This window comes from Mytilus galloprovincialis, chromosome 1, assembly GCF_965363235.1.
Source record: "Mytilus galloprovincialis chromosome 1, xbMytGall1.hap1.1, whole genome shotgun sequence".
Taxonomy (NCBI): Eukaryota; Metazoa; Mollusca; class Bivalvia; order Mytilida; family Mytilidae; genus Mytilus; species Mytilus galloprovincialis.
Window position 1 is genome coordinate 78,418,985 of NC_134838.1, and position 23,770 is coordinate 78,442,754.

General features: G+C 31.3%; 1 protein-coding gene across 2 annotated transcripts; it reads left to right on the forward strand.

Moving 5' to 3' along the window:
- The first annotated feature begins 1,200 nt into the window (after positions 1 to 1,200).
- LOC143085054 (cyclic nucleotide-binding domain-containing protein 2-like) lies at positions 1,201 to 20,837 on the forward strand. Of its 2 annotated transcripts, XM_076261202.1 has the most exons (19): positions 1,201 to 1,520; positions 3,533 to 3,807; positions 4,396 to 4,475; positions 4,976 to 5,099; positions 5,683 to 5,757; positions 6,563 to 6,657; positions 7,566 to 7,639; positions 8,890 to 8,969; positions 9,400 to 9,483; positions 10,227 to 10,288; positions 10,543 to 10,620; positions 11,807 to 11,912; positions 12,747 to 13,112; positions 14,230 to 14,314; positions 15,208 to 15,272; positions 16,173 to 16,232; positions 18,593 to 18,667; positions 19,579 to 19,734; positions 20,562 to 20,837. In XM_076261202.1, the coding sequence occupies exons 1-19, from the start codon at positions 1,421 to 1,423 to the stop codon at positions 20,721 to 20,723; spliced, it is 2,202 nt and encodes a 733-aa protein (XP_076117317.1). In that variant the 5' UTR covers positions 1,201 to 1,420; the 3' UTR covers positions 20,724 to 20,837. The 2 variants fall into 2 exon arrangements, with proteins under 2 accessions (XP_076117317.1, XP_076117326.1); XM_076261211.1 differs by lacking the exon at positions 16,173 to 16,232.
- The last annotated feature ends 2,933 nt before the right edge of the window (positions 20,838 to 23,770 follow it).

The window sequence follows — 23,770 nt, forward strand, 5'->3', positions numbered from 1 at the left end:
AAACGAGTTTAAAAATATATATGTATAGAAAACGTTTTTGAGGGTCTGAAAGTGGCCGTTAGAGGCAGGTGATCCCTGAAATGATGTGATCACAAGGGTAGTATATTGAAATGTAAACAGTTATAAGACGTCAATGGGACTACAACCACTCAAAGAACATTGACCTTTCTTCATTGTTACCGAGCCAAATTTGACCATGACTATAATATAGAGAATTTAATATCAAATGAAGACAACGGCGCGACGTTACAGTCTATGAATAGCTAAACTAGATTTCTATATAACGGGATAATACAAAACTACAGAACCATTTAACTACTTTTAACGCAAAATAACATTTGCATGTGGTTTTTGGGGGATTGTCATGCATCTATACTTTCAATGTTTCAATTTCCTGTTTGATCTATATCCATATATTGTACAAAACCTTTATGTTTTCTTTTGATTGACGTTCGAGCTTCTTACAAGATGTGTTTCGGTCAACGCTTTTACATCCCAAAACGATTACAAAAGAAACATTCAATTCATAGATATCATTAGAAGAAGTCTATGTACTAAGATTCTTGCAAAATCTGAACTTTGTGATACAACTCAGAAAAAGCTACACATATTTTTTTCGTCCATCAGTTATATTATACGTTTGTATGAAGGGAATGCACAGTATAATTATTCCATGTACAGCTCTACACGGACAGATAATTGAATGTATTTTACAATTTCCCATAGCAAAAGTTTAATAATAAAATTCACAGAATACATATCTCATTCGGTAAGAGTTCACACGAAAAATAATGTATAAATTTCTAAAATCTTTTCCTCCAAAAATAAAATATCGAACTGCATCTGTCAGATTCCCATCCATTATTCACAGTTAGTATGATTATTAATTGGACTGAAACTTTTAAGAATCAGCGTAGATATACATGATTGACAGTTTATAAAAATAGAAATTATTTTTTCAAAATGGAAAAAAAAATATTATTCTATTGTAGCAGAAGAAAGAAAACAAAAGTTTATTGTCAAATTCCAAATTTTACATGTAAAATATATGGCCTTGCGTACAAAAGGATTAGAAAGGGCGATAATAATCTGTAATTAAATCAGCCGTGTTACAAAATATAATTACTGACCTTTAAAGTAATATATACTTCATAAGTATTCTAGTGTTTGAAATAGAAATACAAGTTACTTTTAAATGACAGTTTTTGTTTTGTGGACCATTTCCTACCTATTATTATACGAAATAAGTTTTGTTTTAAATTTCAGTCCTTAACTACTAATTATTCTGACAAAATTTGAATCGATCGATTTTTAATGGTCTAGACTTACATGTTCGACAAATGTTTCATAGGATTAAATATTAATGATGATTTAAGTTAATTAGAAGTACATAAATCCCAGCTGAATAACCACATCAAAAATGGAAATTCTTATCACTGCTCCGAAACCAGGATCTAGTGCTAGTTCTAAACGTGTACAGTTCTCTAGGAGCAAGACCGAGATCGACCTGCCTAGTAAAGGTACGATTGTTTTATATATTGTTTTATAAGTATTCTTTAAATTCGAAATATTGGTAAACTGCTTCCGTGTAATTCAATTTTAATTGTATTTATGTGTAAATTGAAGAACTATAAACGTCAATCTATTTTCGATTACTTGAATTTAACCTACAATGCTTGTTAACTGAGCTAACTTCATTTGAAATACGCAAATTTCAACTGAAATATTCACGTTAAAATTTCTACACACATTGTATACAGTAATACTAAATACATCAAGATTGCATTTTAGTATAATATAGAAAAAGTACCTGAACACACAGATGCATGTACGAAGTAAAATTGGCAACGACAAATTTTTGAAAACACCATTTTAAAAGGAAAGCGAAATATATATATAAAAATATAAATATGAAAATAAGAAGATGTGGTATGATTGCCAATGAGACAACTATCCACAAGAGACCGAACACAGAAATAAACAATTATTGGTCATCGTACAGCCTTCAACAATGAGCCAAACCGATACCGTATAGTAAGCTTTTATAAATGGGCCCGAAATGACAAATGTAAAACAAAAACCCTGACTGTAAAAGTTTATACGTGAAACTACGTTAGCGAATTTCGCCTTGATATAAAGAACAACCTCAGACTGCATTCAGTTTTGCTAATTTAGATGTAAACTTCATATTTCATTTCATTCTTATACGGCCTTGTTTTCTGTTTGTGTTGATTTTTTTATTGAATATTGTAAATATTTGCAGCATGTTGAATTACAATATAGAACAATAACATAATGTATAAAGGAAAATATTAAATACACAAGTAAATATAAACACGCAAATAAATGAATAAATACATAGATGAATACACAAATAAATACATAAATAAATAAATAAATAAACAAACAAACAGTAAAAGCCCTTAACTAAGTAATATAGTTGATTCACATGAAATTTTAACGAGCTCTCATTTCAACAAATGCAATTTAAAATTTAGGAATGCAGTTTGTATTAAGTCATGATATCAAATTAAAAAACCTATATCGACGTTCTTCTATTCAGTTAAATTAATGAATATATTTGCATCTAATGAGTTTTGTTTGATGTGAAAAATAGGTGGTATTAAAATTGTAAAAAAAATTACATTATTTCATTGAAATTCGGTTCAAACGTTTAAGAATTATATTTCAAATCTACCCAATATAATTAAAATATAGTTTTCAGATTTCGTTAAACTCGTGTGAGTAGATACGAATAGTCGAATTAATATGGATCAACATTTTATTTAGACCGAAATCTACCCTTTTCATGATTTGAGATGACATAATTTATTGAAATAAAGCACCCAAATAGTGCAAGAAAATTTCATAGAGGATTCCATGGACCCTGTATCTCGCCTGCGATTGCTGAGCACTGTCAGTGTAAAGGCTTAAGCTCTTTATATCCTTTATATCGACTGTAAACTTTGAATCCGATTTGTCAGTAAAATAACTGAGAATAGAATAACAACTTTAGAAGCTATTTCTTGATCTCTGAGATAAGTCAGGTGCGGGAGTTTCTCGCTACATTGAAGACCCATTGTGGCCTTCGGCTGTTGTCTGTTCTATGGTTGGGTTGTTGTCGTTTTGACACATTCCCCATTTCCATTCTCAATTTTATTTGTTCCAAATTTTGATAACCATGGAAGTTTACAAATTTAGGATGTCGAACAAAAATCAATCCCAGACGGTAAAAAATCTATCAATAAAATACTGATAATAAAAATGATATTTTATAATTTTGCTACGGATACAGTCTTATGGTCAGACTTAAGCTTCTGCCTGAATTTCATAAAATTCCATAAAGCTTTGACGAACTTATTGAATTTTTGAAAAACTTAAACAACAGACTGAACATAAATGTTGTAAACGCAGACACCGACGACGGAATTACAGATCACTTTGTCTCGCTTTCTCGACATAAAATGTCCGTCCCAGGCTCGAGATAAATATTTATTTATGTGCCATGAGCATCTTTTTCATTATTATACAGATGAGTATCCGAGACGAACGAAATCAGCAACAAGACTATCCTCTAGACGTTCACGTCGCTTATTCTCGGAAGGCGCAGTTACATCAACCTTAACTGACACCGGAAGTTCACCTAGACAACAAATGATGCTGAGAAGAGTGCTAAGATCACGTGACAGCAGACGATCCAATAAAGACGATGGGAAATTCCCGTCTCCAACAACAGACTATAGACGACTTGGTAGTGTCAGATCATATGAGAGTAGTATAAGCATAGCAAGAAAAGAAAGGGATGCCGTAGGTTTCATAAATTACTTATATGCTATTTTTTTTTTAAATTACAGTTGTCAATTTGAAAAATTTACGGAGGAGATCTCCGTATTTAAGATATGCTTCATTTCATTGATACTCGTGTAGCTCAATAATTATTTTATTTTCGAACTTTTCAGTAATTTTTTTCTGAATAACAAACATTTCAGAGGGAACAGCTAAATTATACTGTTTTTTGGCCGTATCCAAATAGCTCGAATTCCAACAAACGACAAAAAAATTATCAAAATCAATGCATTTGTTAAACCATTTACGTATGGTTCTAATAAAATCTTCACATATAAAAAGGTGTTTCTGACTGTGGCGTTGACCATAAAGACAGAAACATTTGATTTGGACAATGGACATCAGCTGGTTCCGATTCATCAAATGATAGATACATAGATTGATCCTTCATGAAGGCAACGAAAAGGTTAATATACACGTGATTATCTATATAAGCTGTTTATGATATATTATAGTACCACTGCTTTGATTCGTAAAAAACATTACTTGACAATGCTCAAAACCAGTTAATAATAACATGGTTATAAAAGCACATATTGTCATTTGTAGAAACTGAGGTTCAAGCTGAAACTCTGGACGCATGCGCTCGTTTACTTTCAGAAGTTACACAAGAAAATAATTCGAAACAAGTAAGTGAAAAAACTGCATTGTACATTAAATTTGTAATTCTTCTCGATTTAACAACATCACAAATGTCTCGCCTTTAAAGATTAGCATTGCTTTTTATAATTATAGGAAGCGCATAACGAACAACGAAAAAATATGACCATTTGCTGTTTTTAAATGTACTTCAAATATATTCTGATTTCACAAAAATATATTGACCAGTTTTCTATGAAAACATAATATACAAAAGATAATCAAAGTTATTTCTTGCAAACGATTACACATTTTCTTCTCTTCCAATTACCTGCTTAGACGCGAGTCAAATGATCTACTTTAATACTGATTCATACTAGTAAAAATAATCATTGTGCAAGAAAGGGTGTTTAATGATGTATGGAGAAAAGGCATACATGTACGTTGAAAAGATATAATATCCGGTCAAAAGTTAATATATTTACAACCAATCTAGAATATATTTTACGCTATTATACATAAAAAAAAACAAAATCTATTGATTCTCTAGTCAGGAGTTGGAAGCATTCAAGAAACAAATGGATTTTACGGAAGGAAATTTCGTTTCATCTGAAGACAGCACAAGCACAATTCATATGGGTTTAGATGTAGATCGTTTCAAACCAGTCACACAGGTAAAATACGTATACAAGCATTTTGCAAACAATTTGTAATTATTATCAACATTTTAGAAATAGCAACAATGCCTATACTGAAACCCAAAGCACTAAAATCAGAGGAAACAGTTGATAAAAACATTGACACTTGATTCTCTCAATGCAGTGAAAGCTATTTATTTATATTAAATTCGTGTTGATGCCTTAATTTATATATTGTAAGAAAGAAGTTTGCACACTAAACTGTACATTGTCATTAATTCCTAAATAGAACTTGTCTCGACAGGGAATAAATAATTCAGCGTAACACACCGCTTACAAATAGATAGATTTTAGAATTCGCACATAACAGATTTGTTGATATTTAATGTCAAATATTTAATTTTGATATCAAACGAACTCGAACAACATTTAGTCCCAAAGTAGCGCAATGAACACGAAGGCTTAATTGGATACTGAGAGGAAGACTTTCTTACCCTTAAAAATCCAAATACCGAATGAAATTACAAAAACTAGGTTCAAGATTTTACGTTATGAATGAATTTTTATTTTATTTATTTATTTTTTTTTTTTTATTATCTATAGTATTTATTTCTTTTAGATACGCATGTCAAAAGAAGCAAAGAGAATATTATTGAAAGATCCTGAACTGAGGACTCCAGAAGAAATTAAACATGTAAGAATATATATTAACAGTGCTAACATGGCAGTAAAAGTAATTTTTATGTCATGTAAAATTGTATAATCTTCAATATCTTAAGTCACAGGAATAGAGATTCAAAAAAGTCTTTCAGATAGCAATCAATTAATTCATGCATCTGGCACTCAACAATACACATTCAATCTTACTATATGACTTCAAATAATAACATTCAACGACTATCCGGATTGGATTCCAAATGGCCAATTAATTGCTGTGGTTATTATATATTTTAAGTTTAAGTTGACTCCACTATGCTTTCCGATCAAATTAATTTAGCCTGTCGATATCATAAACATATGACAATAAACATGTAATTTCAACCGTTTGAAGGAACTGAATTGCTTTAGTCTAGATTGAAGTTAATTTCTTCTAGTTGTCTGCCCATAGACCGTTATTTGTATTCCCGCTTGCATGGGATATAACCATTCAGCACGACAGGGCCGACTCGATTATACGTGTTTCTTAATTAAGATTTTTATCTTGTTTATGTGAATTTATTTGATGTTAATATATTTAATGTTTTGATTTCAGTAGTATTTAATAAATTACTGACTATATTTTGTCAACATGATATAAGGTATCATAATGGGCAATTAAAATCAGCACTTGGCACTGTCGTATGGGTATTTAATTTGAACTTTAAATTAGTTTGGATTTTATTTAGTGGTTACGTGTAAATAGTTGGGCAGTCTATTGGTTATAGTAATTGTAGAAGAAACAATAAATTGTATATCATTTTTTTTTTTATCTCAATAAAGAAATCGTTTCTTATTCGAAGGTAAGAACAGATTTAATGGTGACAAAAACAGAGAGTATACAGACGTTACCGGAGGACTGTCAACTTAGACTTGCAAAAAATGTTGGACTTGAAAGGTACCAAAACGATCATTAAATTTTCTAATTCTAGACACATTTCACTGCAAAACATCGATCTTCATTCCTGTATGATATATTAAACAGTTCTCATGTTTATGACTGTTGTGTTTGTATTTTCTGTTAGTGTTGTCGTTTCAAAAAATATTTTAAATATTTCGGATTCAAAGCTTTATGTCTCAAACGCTCAATGGTTATGCATGTATGCTTATAATCAAAATCGTACCTGTAAAAATGGATATGAGCGGCAAAGCTCCAACGAAACAATTTTGTGCATGACAAGTCAGACGCTTACGGTTCTTAGTTATCGATTACAGTTCACGACACTACAATATATCGATAAGTATATTTTTGCATTTCACAAGGTCATGTTTTTCTCTGACAGTAAAAGACGTTTTTACACTAAATTCATTGAATGCTGGATGTGTACTCATTGATATTTGTTTTGTTTCACTATACTGTCCAATGTTAGAAGAGGGTTGGTTCAAACATGTTTAACCCAGCCACATTAATTGCGGACATGTACAGAGTCAGGAGCCAGTAGTTCAGTGGTTGTAGTTGGTTCGTGTCTGTCATATTTGCTTTTTTTTTTGTTATAAACTGTTTTTTCTCAATTGAATTATTTCATTTGTTTCATGGCGGGGCTTTTTATAGCCAACTATACGGTATCGGTCTTTCTCATTGTTGAAGAACGTATAGTTGCCTATAATTGCTTACATCAAATTCATTTAAAATTTGGTGGAAAGTTTAACTTGTCTCATTGGCAAATATACCACATCTCCTTATTTTTATATCGATTGAATAAATTAAGAAATAATGTAAAGAAACACGTACGTGATTGTAGATCATACTAACCCTTTATTTTATATTGTTTCTACACCAGATGAAAGTAATAATCCTTCTTTCAGTTTGGGAGCAAAAAGATTTATCATAAAAGAAGGATACACTGCAGAATATTGTTACCTTATTATTGTTGGTTCAGGTAAGAGCATGTGTATTCTATTATTATGTCTTATATTATTGTCAAATACATATTTTGTTGTCTATATTTTTTTCTTCATTGGTAGTAATCAACAAATAAAAACTGTGCCTTAGCCATCTTTCTATAGAAGAGAATAATTTTATCCTGTTTTCCAGATTGTCTGCCGTCTTTTATTTCTATGTCCAAGCTAGTGGCAATCTTTCGGAATATTTTGTGTAGTTTGTTTTACTTTTCTAACTTACATGTACAAATGTATATGTATGATCTAAATTGATGAATGTGTAACACCCATCATAAGTTGTTCATTGTTGTCCTTGTTTTTTTTTTTTTCAGGCGGAATACGGTTGTTAAATTGGTTGTTATGAATTTCTAATCTTCATATTTCAGTACCCCTTTATTCTCTATTCTGTATATTTAAGTACCCCGTAATATTTCGGTACCCAATTACTATCTATTCCTTATATTTTAGTACATGTACCTCACTATTCTCTATTTTTAATATATTTACCCTTTACCCTGCACTTTTGCTTATTATTTCCTAATTTGTAAACCCCGACCAGACTATCATTCATTTAAAATTTTATATTTTAGATATTTTTTTTATTCGTTTGATGATTTCCTGTTTTATCTGTTTGTAAAGTCTCGCCAAAGACGCTCACAAAGAAACATGACCATTGGGTGGTTCGCTTATGGTATCAGTAGGTTGGAATTTGAGATTGCTTAGCATGCGTGACTTAATAAAGTATTGTTTTATAATAGTTCTTATTTTTCTGTTAACCTTTTTGCATCGATATAAGAACATAAATGCTTTTCTAGTACTAAAATTTTATTGGAATGTCTTTTATATACATAATTTACTTTTGCAATAAGGATTGATGAAAGAGAACTGCGACCTATAAAGAAAATAAAAAAAAAACCGTTTAGTTTGATTGTTATGTGCGATGTTGGTGACACTTTTTGGCCTTATATATCACAAGTCACGGTCATCTCTGTTACTTTTTTTTTTACACATTCGTATTTAATCTCGAGCCATTAAAACAGTGTGATATGTACGGAATAGACACATGTTGTTAACGACCGTTTAAGCTCCTTCATTGTTTTTTTTTTTTGTTAGTCAGCATAAGGATTTCTGTCTTCTGACAATTTACTGCACACAAGCATTTATTCCTATCTAGTCAACAAAATTTGACAAACATATAGAAGATGTCTCTAAAATACATCAATTAAAGTAACTTTGTCAATCATTTTAGTTATCAGAGCTTGGCTAGATGAAGGTGCTATACGCGCAACCAGTGACGATAAATCATTGAAAGAGGGTCAGATGTTTGGCGTAAGTAAAAGAAGTGTATTTAATTGTAAACTCGAAGCAACATAGAATTTGAAAAAAAAAACCGCACACAAAGGATAGTTGTTCCGGACAACGCATGACTCGTTAATTACAATACAACAATTTACTTGCAGTTTGGCATTACTTGTTATTTACTACTATAAGAAACCTTTTATTAAAAGATATATATATAAATTAGAGCCAACCTTATTTATCGATGCTACGATGTCGTAAATTCAATAAGATTCTACAAGGTAAACGACAGCTGAGAGAATCGCAATAACTGCGAACAGAGCGAGACAGGTTAAATAAACAAATAATTATAGATAACAAAAGAAAGTGTCTCCTGCTATGGATGCAGTAACGATCATGTGAATAAGTCTAATTATGTCAATAAATCGATGAAAAGGGTCTTTGATTCTATCTTTTCCAGGAATCCGAGATGAAATCTTCAAGTCCAAGAAAAGCGTCCTATATATCAGCTTCCTATACAGAAATTTTACAGGTATCTGCAGAGGTATGTTAATGTGGTTCCTATTGAACATCAAAATTCAAGCAAGTCGTACTATTTTAGTCATTTTAAAAACTAATGAGACGTCTTGGCAGCTGTAGGCAGAAGTAAGAAGAAAAAGCTGTGAAATATGGAATATTTCCTTCATTTTGAAATTCAATTATCCAATGAATTATTTTCATATGTTTTACATATGTACGGTGATGTAATTAAAATTGGAGTGCAAATGTAGAAACTTCACGTGGAAATGTAGAAACTTCTAAGAGCAAGTGTACAATGTAGGAACCTTCAAATGAAGATACTTTCACGCACAAATGTAGAGAATTTCACGCACAAATGTAGGAATTTTAACGCTCAAATGTAGGATCTTTCTCGCGCTACTGTTAGACCTTTTAAGCCCAAAATTAAGGAGCCTTCAAGAGCAAATGTAAGAACTTTCACGGACAAATATAGGATCATTTACTCGCAAATATAATACAAAGACTGATAACAATACAAAATTAGTTAAAGCACAACACACGGAAGACATGACTTGCCGGAATATCAAGCAATGCTTGGGAAACTTTAAGGCACTAGAACATGAAAAATGATGAAACTACTTGTTTGAATCTTGATCGTTGAAATGAGTCAAAATAATAATGGCTTGACAAAATTTTACATTGGTTACCAATTACTTTTTAAGTAATATGTTCTAAAAGTTTAATTAAAATTTTCTTAAAAATTAACGTTTCAACTGCTTTATTTTTTAGGATTATCATGACATATTTCTGGCAGGTGAGAAAGTTGGAAAAGACGATGTTTTACTTTTAAAGTAAGCATTTTAAAAAAAATCATGTACCAATCAACTCCCCTTTTAAAAGTGATTACGATTAGATTTTAAATGAATAAATCAGTTATTAAGTAATACTGTTTATAAATGTCATGTTCAGTCAGTAACAGCTAAACTATTATTGCTGAAAAAATATTTATTTCGTCTCGATTACCTTTCTTTACATTTAAAACAAACTATATTTACGTTTCACGGTATGTTTTGCATCTCAAAAATACATCATTTTTATTTTTCAGACAAATAGAAGTTTTTAATGGATGGGATCTAGAGAATATCGCAGGAAATAGTGAGAAAATTAAAAGAAAATATTTTCCGTGAGTTACGATTATTATAAATAAAGGCAACAGTAGTGTACCGCTGTTCGAATATAACAGTGAATAATTGAATAATGTATCGTTTTGAGATTTCTTTCATGATCCAGCTTCCTACTTCTATATTATTGCCAAATAGAAACTATTACTACATGTGTTGCACGCTTCAGTCTCTGAAATTTGAAAAGACGAATTTGTTTGACAAAAAAACACAAATAATTCTAAAACTGTTGCAACTTAAGAACAATAGACCAATAATTGTAAAAAGATACAAAAAGCCAAATTAAGCTCATAATTCGAAAATAAACTGACAACAGCATGGCAAAAAAAAAACCAACCCAGACTACCAACAGTACACAAACACAACATATATATATATACCTAGAGACTGGGCAACACGAACCCAACCATAAACTGAGGATTGACACATTAAAAATCATCCATTGACTGGGACAATTTACGTGAACGTTTGTCTGTAACGACCACTGTTCACGACGTACCTACGATAGACATTTAAACTGTGGGGTCACCAAAGGTTTCTTAACGCCTTTAATTATAAAATAATTCGAAAAATTAATCAGGAATAACCTTTATGTTTTGATTTATATAGTTGATATAAATCAAAACATCATGTTATTTCTGATTATTTTTTTCGAATTACTTTATTAAGGTATTGAGAACCTTTGGTGACCCCATAGTTTAAGTGTCTTTAAAAAGTACACAGTGAGCAATGGTCGTTACATACAAACGTTCACCTAAATTGTCCCAGTCAATGGAGGAATTTAATGTGTCAATCAATGGCCACAGCCACACTGTTTTGAATTTCATTCTATTTGAAATACGACATAACACTTTATCGACGAGGTCGTCTACCATATACAATGTTTTGTTTTTTTGTGTTTTTGTTTGTTTCTAAAATCCCTTTGTATCATTAGTACCTACCTAAAATGATTGAATACTAATTCGACTTTTGAAGCAAAACAAATGGAATTATGTATTAAGAAATGGGATTATAAGTTTCGAGGTATTGGAATATTAAATCTGATATTTAAAAATGATCAAAAGTGTAAATCTACAATCAGAGTTCTGAACAATACAAGAGAAGCAACTTCCACTAGAATATTAAATTTTTTAAAGATACATAGATGTCTATTTTTAACTATATTTATTAAACATATATATTTTCAAGAAATAATTGGATGGTAAAAGAAAACGAAAGTGAATACAACGACCCAGGAATCCGAAACAAAGCTTTAGACAGCAGACAATTTGAATGGATTTATATTGTTAAAACGGTGAGCCTTTATTTTATCATAAAAGTACGGACATGTTTAGGATTTTCATTCCGCACATGTGTAAACATAACAGTGGCGGCAGATACTATAGAAAACATTAAAAACTTATAACTCGACAGAAACTGACAATGTCAAGAAAAGAACAAAAAGTGGACAACATGAATAACAAGCTCACATAACACTTTATAGAAAAAACTTAAGACTGAGCAACACGAACCCTGCCATAATCTGGGTTGTATCTCAGGTGCTCTGGAACGCTTAAGCAGATCCTGTTCCACTTATTCATTTCGTTGTGTTGCTCATTGTAAATACACATTCGGTGATGTGAAAAAAAAGAGAAAAAGAGGACTTGATTATGCAGGTGGATTGTCAGTTAAAAATCTTTAAATCATCACGATCAATTAGTCTTAAGACTAATAATAGGTAAGATGCGTATACATAATTAATGAAAATGTTTAATTTATGCATTATTGTATCATTTACACTGTCTTATATAAAAGATATATAGGTGTTTTCGTAATGGTGGTGTCTGATTAATAATATTTCAAATTATAGCCATTTATAATTCATCATGGTTTTGTAGTTGAGTTATTTTTTAAAGAAGCTTTATTATTGGACGCAGTATAGACCTTCTACGATAACAACACGACTATGTCAAAAATGAATAAGATGCTGTCGTATTTCTTGTGTCTTGCCCGTTCGTAATTTTCGTTTAGTCACCAGGTGTGAGGCGCAATTTGCTATCATAATTGATCATTAATCGTTTTAATGGCAATGTATTGCTTAAGATCTGCAAACTATTAATATGGACATATTCCTTTTTAATTTTTACAGGGGTCAATAACTGTTATGACGATTTTAGACAAAATTAAACCAACAATAAACCAAACGACTGGAAATTATTCAGAAGAAGCACATACAGGAGATGGATACTTAGCATTTCTGACTAAAGGAGCGGAATATGACAGATTTTCGGCATACAATTCTACCAAGTGTTTATCTCGACCTCTGTCTGCAAACAATTCATACACAACAAATTTTGACGTGAAATCAGCCCCTCTTCTTCATCGACTTCATCATTTATTGCGACCAAAATCAACCGAAAATGGAGAAAGATTTATCAGCACACCCGATTCACTGAAAGGGAAACACATACCAACGTCAGCAATAAGTTCAAAACTTGTATCTATACCTAAAAAGGTATGTCTCTGTATAGCATAACAAAGTTGTTAGTCAAAGACTTGTCAGACAGGAAAATAGTCCCAGTTTTCGTGCATCCTGTGAGGAGGAATTTAACATTACAATTGTTTCATAAACATCATGATCCATAGTGGGACTAATTTTATATCATATCACACATTTTGATCATACTGCATATTTTTTATTCAGAAATAGTAGGGTTGAATGTAGTCAAATCAGAAGGGTTTGGCTAATCTTGGGAAGCTTTTTCAACTTTTTATGTCCCATTTAATGGCATTATATTTTCGGTTTATGCGTTCGTTCATACGTCCGTATGTCCCGCGTAAGGGTAAAGTTTTTGATCAAGGAATTTTTTTATGAAGTTTAAGTCCAATCAACTTTAAACTTTCTCGTATAAATGTTACCGTTGATATGATCTTTCTAATTTTAATGCCAAATTAGAGTTGGAACACATTGTCACGGTCCACTGAACATAGAAGATATATATTGTGAGTGGAGCATTCGTGTAACATGAACACATCCCTGTTTTTTTTTTTATCTAAAGTAGGGTTTGAACCTTATTTGTATTTGGCTACTTGCATGTTAACAAACGATTGACAAGGTCAACAAAATTATTTTTTAATGCTAGAAGTTAGCCTTTTGAAAAAACTAGTAATACCCAGGAAGCTGAGACATCAGAACAATCTTAATTGATACTATATTCCAAGGCTTGGATTTCCTACGGGTTTAACTGTACATATGGAGTCCTTTTTCCGCCAAAGAATCATGAACCTATCAAGTCTATGAAACACATGCATAGATAACAGGTTTCATACCCGAGACAGTCACTTACATAATGTGGCAGGGTATAACATGTTTGAGGAAGCATCCCCACATCATAATATGGGATAGTGGTGATACACCATATATAACATAAGGACAATTTATAAAAATCAGTTGAAAAGGAAACTCATCAGATGGAAACAAAACACAGCACAACGAATAAAAAACTATATACACAACGTTAGAGTAATCCTAGCTACATAAACCAAATTTCAAAGCAACTTTTGAAAAAAGTCATGTATCTAAGATTTAAATATCAAGCTGTACACAATATAAATATATATTTTCTTCACAGAGACGACAATCTTGTCATCGAAGAGATCAGTCAACACCTACACCCACACCAGAAATACATCGGGACGATTCATCGCTAGCTGAAGGTAGTTTTCTGGGTTGCGTTCAATATCGTAGCAGCTACATAATGCTACGTAGTGCTACTAATCGAGTAGCTAGCATATCTGCTGTCATTATCTATGCTGCAGCTGGCAAGCTACACGTTAAACAGTCATATATCTACGTAGCCCTATGTAGCCGCTACAATATGAACGCAAACCTGCTTCAACGTATCTATTTATATATCGATTTAGTATCGATGATTATTTATTAAGCTGTACATTGCAGTAGATAAGGTCTACACCTTTCAAAATCATTGTGGGCTTGAAGTAACTTCTAAAATGTTTTCAAATATTTTCAGTAACTTTATATTCAAATTATAGTCAAACCAATAGCTAATCTATGAATCTTTAATAAAAGAATATAACTTAAACCTTGGATATACATGTATTACAGCCACTGACGGTGTTCTATCATGTTTTAAAGAATGCAACCAACTGTCCGGATATCATATTTGACAATCACTTGTTATCTTAAACAATACAACTGTTCTCTCTATCTCTCTTTGATCAATTTCAAAGTCAAAATGACTTCATAAAATGAAGAGATGCGCAAATACGTCGGTAGTTAGTATATATGTTAGACAGCCGATTGTTTATAATATTTTCTTAATTTAAGACGGAAAAAAACATTCACATCTTTGATGCAATCTCTCAAATAACTGGATCAAATAGAAAAAAAACCAACATCTATTGTTCCTATTCTAGTACCAACAGTTGCAATTGCTAGTTTAGTACTGTTTTATAAAAAATAATATAAAACGAACAATATTTATAGTGTTACACAGCTCATATCAGAAATATTTTTTTTTATAATTTATTTTGCTTGTTAAAATTTGAGTTATCATTCTTTGAATTGAAAGTTATCATTGATATTTTAGACCGGATTGACAGTAGTATCAGAGACCCTTTTGATTCAAGGTTTGAAAAAACGTCGAGTAACCTGGTAAGTAAAATCGATCGTATAATAAGAGCATTAAGGGGGACAATGAATATATCTCATTTTTTTTTCATTAATTTTATTGGCTGACATTTGTTTTGTAAATAGGCGAGCATTTATACTGAAAACACAAAATATCGTCGCAAATGTCTCTCAAATTTGCCTTTAACTCCTAATTTCAAGTGAAAATTATACGTTTTTGATAACAAATATTAGAAATAAATTTCTCTTTCAATGATGTAATAAATTATGTGCTAAACTATCCAACCTTTATGACAAAAATGTTTTACCTTTTGTACTCTCCAAGACAAAACAATCAACATATCACTTCTAAAGAATCAGATGAACACGAATCAACAGCATAACAGTTTAACTTCACGTAATCAAGCTTTCTTATCAGATCGTGGATCATTAAGTTGAACATTGTATAATTGTATTTCCATAGAAGTGTTATCATTTATCAGCAAAAACTTCAGATTTTGTCCATTAAATCAGAAAATACAAGATAGGGCAGATATTTATAATGCCATACAAAAGCAGTGATAATGTATAATTTGGTGACAGAAAAATAGACGCAATTAAGATTTTATTCTAATCCATATCTACAAAACATCTTCTGAAAGTGTGGGGCATCTTGAAAATTTGCAACAAATGCACTTTTCATATTGTATCAAAACAAATAGCTCTTTCTAGAGAAAAGATAAAATATGTATGTATTTTTTCAATGTTAATTACATGTATATGTAATCGTATCATATCTTCGGGGCTGACGCCTGCCTCATATATGAATAAATTCATCATAGATACCAGGAATGAAACTATGTAAATAGTTTAATACTAGATACATAGGAGTATGTTGAATTATGTTTTCGCGCTATCTAAATTTATATGGAACATCGTTTTCAGACTGATGACGAACGTAGACTATCATCGAGTAGAAAAAAGCATGTTACAATAGAGCCAAGGGTAAAAGTGTTTAATAGACATGACTGGAGTTTGTGTTAGCTTTTTTTGTTATATTTCACCTGTCCACCTAGATTGAAACCTAGATTGAAAGAATTATGTTGCACCTGGGAATCAGAGGTGAAGGTTGCATATGATGATTGTTTTTGTTTTGTTGTGATATTCTCGTTAATGTGCGTTAATTGTAAAGTATGTGATGATAACATTTTTTATTGAATCAACCATTTGCATCATAAACCGGGTCATCACTACGCGTGCTCTTGACAAATGACGAACTTTACTATCGGTACTTCAAAATGCCGATAAATGTATGGTTTCTGTTCCTAGTATTTCTAAGTCTATTTTCAATGCCAATTCCTCGGTAACGAAAGCACGCTGTGCTCCTTCATCAAACAAAATTCCTGGTCACGGCACCATAATGTGTGAATTAAACTAAGTAAGTTGTATATGTACTTTTGCGTTGTGTTTACTTTGCGTATAATATTTACAATGGAGAAGTCCATACAAGGTGCAAGTAACGTCACAAACTGTGGACGTAAATACCTGAAACGTAACGTTATTACGTCGTACTATTCTCAACAAGTTTAATTGGACTACCAGCACTGCTATTCTATTTTTCTGTAACATGATCGCATATTAATAAAGGTTCTGACTTACTATTTATTGGACTGGCAATAATGCAAAGCATGATTGTATAATCTTTATTAAGAATTATATAACAAACATTTCGAAATAATATTTAAGATTTTACCACTTTCCTTCTTTTTTATGGGCATTTATTGATTTTTCCTCATATTGTTAAAGAACTGAAAAGATCAAATAACTTTTTTAATAAATGGTCAAATGGCTTTTTTAACTCCTTTTTTAGTTTTAACTCACTGAGGCCGGAAGGGCCCCATGCGAGCTTATGCCATCACTTGGCGTCCGTCGTCTGTCGTTGTCGTCAACTAGGGGTCAAATGCGGTTTTTGACTTATATCTCAAAAACTAAAGCTTTCAGAGCAAATCTGACATTGTATATAATTGTTTAATTGGTCAATATCTATCAGCCTTGAAATTTTTAGACGAATCGAACAACACATTGTTGGGCTGCTGTTGCCAAATTGGTAGTTTTAAGGAAATTTTGCAGTTTTTTGTTATTATCTTGAATATTATTACAGATAGATATAAACTGTAAGCAGTAATAATGTTCAGCAACGTAAGATCTACAAAAACATTAATATAACCAAAATTGTCAATTTACCCCTTAAGGAGTTATTGCCCTTTTAAGACAATTTTACACAATTTGTTCATCAAGTTTGCTAACATTTAAAAATCTTCTCGTCTGAAATACAGGTGAGCGATTCAGGCTCTTGAGAGCCTCTTGCTTTTCCACGAGATGTCTCATTTTGACCTACCGAATTGGACTTTTTACTGGATTTGTAATATCATGAGCAACACGATGGGTGCTTCATGTGGAGCAGGATCAGCTTACCCTTCCAGAACACCTGAGATCACCCCAGTTTTGATGGGGTTCGTGCAGTTTAGTCTTAGTTTTCTAAGTTGTGTCTTGTGTACTATTATTTGTGTGATTGTCTTTTGCTATGTTAGCCATGGCGTTGTCAGTTTATTTTCGATGGTATGAGTTTACTGTTCCTCTTGTATCTTTCGGCACTCTTGAATTAGAAAGGTCGGTTATTCTGCTTTTAACATGTTCCGGTACGCAAGGCACACGCATACAAATGCAATGAATAAAGAAATCTAAAAACTGTTGTACGCAAACTATAGCTATGTATATCTACGTTAAGAAGAATACAATATTATAATTATAAATATCATTACATGAAAATGCACTTACACCTACATATGTTCATATTAAATTCAAGTGTTATCTAAGAATAGTTAATGTGATGTTAGTTCAATTGTTTCAGTAAGGTTTCAATCGCTTCTTTTTTTTTACCTGAACCAGGTCATAAAGTTCTTTGTAATACGTAGATTTGTCTAAACCTCAGCATCAAGTTTTGATATGCATATTGACGGAATATCCTTAATCATATTTATAGCATACAGACATTGACCTAAAACGAAATGAAAGTTTAAGATTGAAATAAAAACATAAGATGCTAAACATTTTGCATTTCAAAATGTCTTTACATTACAGGATGATTTTGAACAAATACTATTCATGACAGTTGAACATTTTTGGACTTAAAAAATATTACTATTGACATTACCCACATTCACACTAACGATACAAACCATGCACCTTCCTATTTTAATTCATTATATTGTTCAATAATTTCATATCAGATAGAGTGATTCAAAGAAACCACATCGTGGACAATGAATAGTTTGCTAACTGTTATTTTTCTTTACATGTAACAGGACTTCGGACACAAAGACACAGAAGATGGTACAGTGATATGTAAAATAAAAACGTTGACAAAAGGGGATGTTTTTGTGAGTAGATTTCAAATTATACGGTTGTTGCCCTGAGAAGTGGTGGATTTTTAAAATCGAACGTATTACCCCCCTTATGAAACTGGGTATTCAAAAAATATTATCCCTACAGGAGCAGCCCGAGTGTTCTAATGTTGTACTTGATATCGAAAGGCTGGCAAGTGAATGTCGCGTGGATATGCAAAACTTTAAACAGAATAAAACATGACAATAAAGAAGAAAAAACACTTTAGAGCCAACTTCAAAAGAGGTAGTTGTAAATAACTTTCATATTCCTGACCTGATACTGACATTGTTGAAGGCCGTACGGTGACCTATAGTTGTTAATGTCTGTGTCATTTTGGTCTTTTGTGGATAGTTGTCTCATTGGCAATCATACCACATGTTCTTTTTTATATTGTCCAGTTTATTATATATTTTGTATATAGCTTGCTAAGCCTTTTACTTGTATGACAAATGTGCAAAAGTATGCAGCACACATTTTTATTAAAAATCTAATTATAATGATATATGTTATACCGTTTGACTTGATAATAACTAACCTCAGGGACTGACGGTCCGCATACAATATTAATGATATGACAATATAACAATAATAAATGTATTAACTTTAAATCTACTTTTTATGTCACAAAAATGTCAATGAATTAAGGCGACAATAGTTTAACGATATGTTCAAATTTCGTACATAAACTCAGAAGAGACCTAAATTTAAAGAGAAAAAAAATAACAAGCATCAATAGTGACTTTTCTCCATTTAAAACGCAATTACAAGGAATGATAGCTGTTGTGGTATATGATTGATTTTGTTGCACTGTATGATATGTTTCAGTTCAAATACTCAATGGTTTAAGAAGGCCCATGTTTGAATATTTGAAGAACACTAAATAAAACCTCTTTGCTCTTCATAGGGTCTCGAGTATATTGTATTTGATGAAATGGACGAGAAAAATCAGCCTGGCTTCATACTGAAAAGTAATGGAAGCGAGTGTCTGATGATACACAAGAAAGTTTACAAAGATATCACAAAAAACGACTTTGACTTGAAAGAGAAACTCCGCAGTGTGGTAAGTATACATGTTACCTTACGCCATGAACTTAAATATATATATAGTTACTCTTAAAATAAATCAAATTTCTACCTTACCTAGCTTTGTGCATAGACACGGCGAAATACCCAATCATATTTATTGGTAATTGGTCTATCTACCCGGTACTCCAGAAGTTCATAAACATTTGACTTGTTTGACTAGAATCAAGGACAAAGACGAAAATTAAATTATCATATCAAAACCTAATTTCTTTTTCATCTGACTTATTTCTGGTTTTGATGAGCTCTCTCAACCTATCTTTTATGGTGATTATTTTATCATTTGACTACCGTTATCAGCAATAATTGTTTTGTTTTTGTTTTTTAAATGTCATTTAGATACTGTTACTTTCTCTGATTACACAAAAGAAATATAAATCCTAAGATTTCTAATATCTATATTTTTATCTGAAATAAATTATTGTGTGCTGTTTAATTTTGTCTTTAAAAAAAGAGTCCTTTACAGTAGTTTTAGTAATGTTTGTAATATCTCTCTCTTTCTCTCAAGATCAATTAAAGTTTTAGGGAAATATGCAACGATACTGAAAAAAAGATAAGGTTACACGAATAAGACTTAATGAAATCGTTTTGACAAATATTTCGGCTCTACAAATAGCCTTTTGAGTAATACTAGTATATAAGATATTTTGTATTCATATTTTTTTTCATACTTTTTTTTCATAATTTATAGTATTTCGTGAATGGATGATATCTTCTTTGGTGTGTTTTTATTACGAGTTAAACCATTTAATTCAATAACTTAAAATGGATAATTATATTTCTTTAAAATATTTACTTTTTTAGGTCTCACCTTTTCCAGAAGAAGATAATTTGAAGGAAAACCTTTTAATAAGAACCAATTGGGAGCTACATAAAGATATTTTACTTGACAACATAATGTCTGAAAAAGCTAGATTGAAACCACAAAAGCATGGACAAAAATTTGCGTCAATCAGATTGAAGTGATATAATACATATCTCAGCAAGTGTTTGCACTTAGATAGAGTCAAAATCGTTGTTTGGTTGCTCAATTTGCCACCGTCAGTTAATCTTTGATATATATTAAAATTAGGAAATCGTCTCTTATCAATGATATAAAAGTTGAAATAGTATTTATTGAAAAGCCATAATTTTGGTTACACGGCTTAAATCGGAAAAAGGCCAAAGGCTTTCTGACAAGACCTGAAACAAAGTTGTCTAGTAGGCGTAGCAATCGCCTAATTGTCCTTTCGAATCACCATAGTTTATTGCTGATGGGTTTGTATCGTTCAGTCCTAGGTTTCCTGCACTATTATTTTCTCTTCGTTGTTCTTTTTAATCAAGATATTGTCTGTTTTTCAACGTATGGTTTTTGATTGACCCCTTAGTATCTTTTATCTCTCTTTGTTATACCTGAAAATAGACCTGATTCGAGTTTTCTTACAACCATTGTACTGATACATTAATTTGTTGGTCCGTCTAACAATTAAGGAAGATTATCTTTAATTTGTTTAGTTTTAATCAAAAATGTATTCATATTACGGTCGTTAGTACATACTTGTCTGTCCAACAATTCCATCAGTAACAAGACGATACCCATTATATTGATTATTACATCCTTAAACAGCAACTTGTCTTATAATTAGAATAATGGAAATGCTACAATCAATTACTAGAATCCGTACCTTACCAAACGGAGATAAAATCACAACGGACGTTGATAGTTCTTAAATTTATATAGAGTTCACTGTCAGGAGGTTCTTCATTAACCAATAATTTGTCATCTTAAATAGCTATCAATCTGTCTTTACGTTGAACAGATCTTTAGAATTCTCTATCTACAATCACTTCATTAAATATGAAAAATATTGAAAAAAATCATGTGTGATGAAAAAAGGTTCATTATCATTTCAAATGGAAACATTATTGTAGTGTTCCTTGTGCTATTAAATGTAACTGAAGAATATCAAATTCTCCTGATTTTATATGTTTAAATAAACAAACAGATAGGGTTTTTTTGAATTTCATTGGCTTTAAAAGTAAATAAAGTAAGCAATAGTAGCAATTGTATTTTTTTTTTTACCGGAAAATTGTTTCTCCTACACCTTATATAATTAAGAACGAATATAAACAGAACCAGAATTGTTTTTGTCTAATTTAGTATCAATTAATGTAACATATAGGTTGTCTACATTTTCTGAGTTAATGTTCAAGAATTTTGGATTTTGAAAGATAAAAACAGTAATAAAAACGTATACATTGATTCTTATTTAAACAACTTTCAAAAACAGGGCAACCACAACCGTTTTGATTGATATATCCAGTTAAGTTTTTTTCTGCTCTAATTCAATCAGATACATTCAAGTCAGTTCGACTATGAAAAAATACATCAAAGATACTAGGCTTATAATTTGACATGCCAGATGCGCCTTTCATCTGCTGAAGACTCATCCAGTTGGGCTCAAATCAAAAGAGTTACAAAACCCCAAAAATACGAAGCTGAAAACCATGTATCCATGTGCCATATAAGGCTAAACGTCTTCTTTATCCTTTATCTAACATGTATTTACAATATAAAGGCAACAGAAGTATATCGCTGATTAAAAGTCATAAACCGATTGAGAGAAAACAAATCCGGATTACAAACTAAAACTGAGGAAAACAAATCAACTATAAGAGCAAAATAATTCTTATCTAGACGTACACAAATATTGTTCATCGGGGACCATTAAATTCAACGTATTAAAAATCTGCATAGACGAAGTCCTCGTCTTGGTTTGTACATGGTTTAAGTAAGCTATTATCATTGATGACATCAAACTGCATCAAATCTAAACTTAAAAATATATTTTTGTATAAAATTGATGTAGTTTTATATCTTGATGCGTTTGAATGAAAGACAGATGATCTCAAAGGGGCATTATAAGTCGAGGACAATCTCACAACGCATGTCTGTTAGGTTTAAAATTGATAATGTGAGCATGTTCTTCACCAGAATTACTTTAACTTCAAAGAACAGAATATGAAATGAAGACTAGAACAAAAACTGTCCGTTATCATAGTAAATCGTCTGTACTTCAAATTGGGACATTATCCTAGAAGAAATTACGATATGAACTTAACATCTAATTAATTAATACTTGCTGGTAGATCACAGTTTATGATGAACCAACCAACGGTCGTGCGGTGAAATACAATTACTTAACTCCATTTCAATTGGACTCAATAGTGTTTCATTGGATACTTATCCTGTAAATAAATGAGAAAAACAGACGTAAATGCTGTGTCCTGTATATGCTATCAAAATAAGTAAAAGACAACAGATTTTTAACGATGTCAAAAACTTGTAAATCCATTTTTATTATACAAATCAAGTCAAAACCATGAAAGAAACTCGAACCGTAGCAAAATCGGGCGCGTCGACTGCAATTGTATAAAATCATCATCCCACGAATCGAATACATACTCTGTAAAAATGTCAAAGTAAGGAATAGTATAAAGCTGTAAATTTACTAATCAGACATTTTGTGTCATGTGTCGTAATAACTTGAAAAGTGAAAATGTGTCTTCTTTGAGTTAAGGCACGGTCAACTTATGTGTGATTGTTACCATACATAATAATTGTTAACATCGTTGTTCTTCGGTTTTTGGTGGACGGTATCTCACTGCCAACCTTAAAACATATTTCATCAATATTTTATATAAAACCAACACTCAAGTATGTTTTAAAGTTCACGGAGAAAACACTTAAACAAAACACGGGTCTATATTTAAAAATATCCATTCATGTAAACAGGACGTAAGTCTTTAAAATAAATAGATTATAATAGCTTTAGTTAAATTAAGTTATTATCTCAATGACTGTAAACTTTAGTCGACAACATATTTTCCATTATCAGATTCAATTAATTGCTGCTTAACATGGTCTTGTATTTTGACATCACCTTAAAATATAATTACCAGTTTTTGTTTGTTTGTAAAAAAAAAAAAGTAAAAAGATGAATTTTCGTTTCTGGTTGTCGAATATATGTAGT

Coding starts and splice junctions, on each gene's coding strand:
- LOC143085054 (XM_076261202.1), top strand. CDS start 1,421: ATGGAAATTCTTATCACTGCTCCGAAACCAGGATCTAGTGCTAGTTCT. Junction 3,808..4,395: donor CAAGAAAAGAAAGGGATGCC/GTAGGTTTCATA, acceptor TGTCATTTGTAG/AAACTGAGGTTCAAGCTGAA. Junction 14,315..15,207: donor CGATTCATCGCTAGCTGAAG/GTAGTTTTCTGG, acceptor TTGATATTTTAG/ACCGGATTGACAGTAGTATC.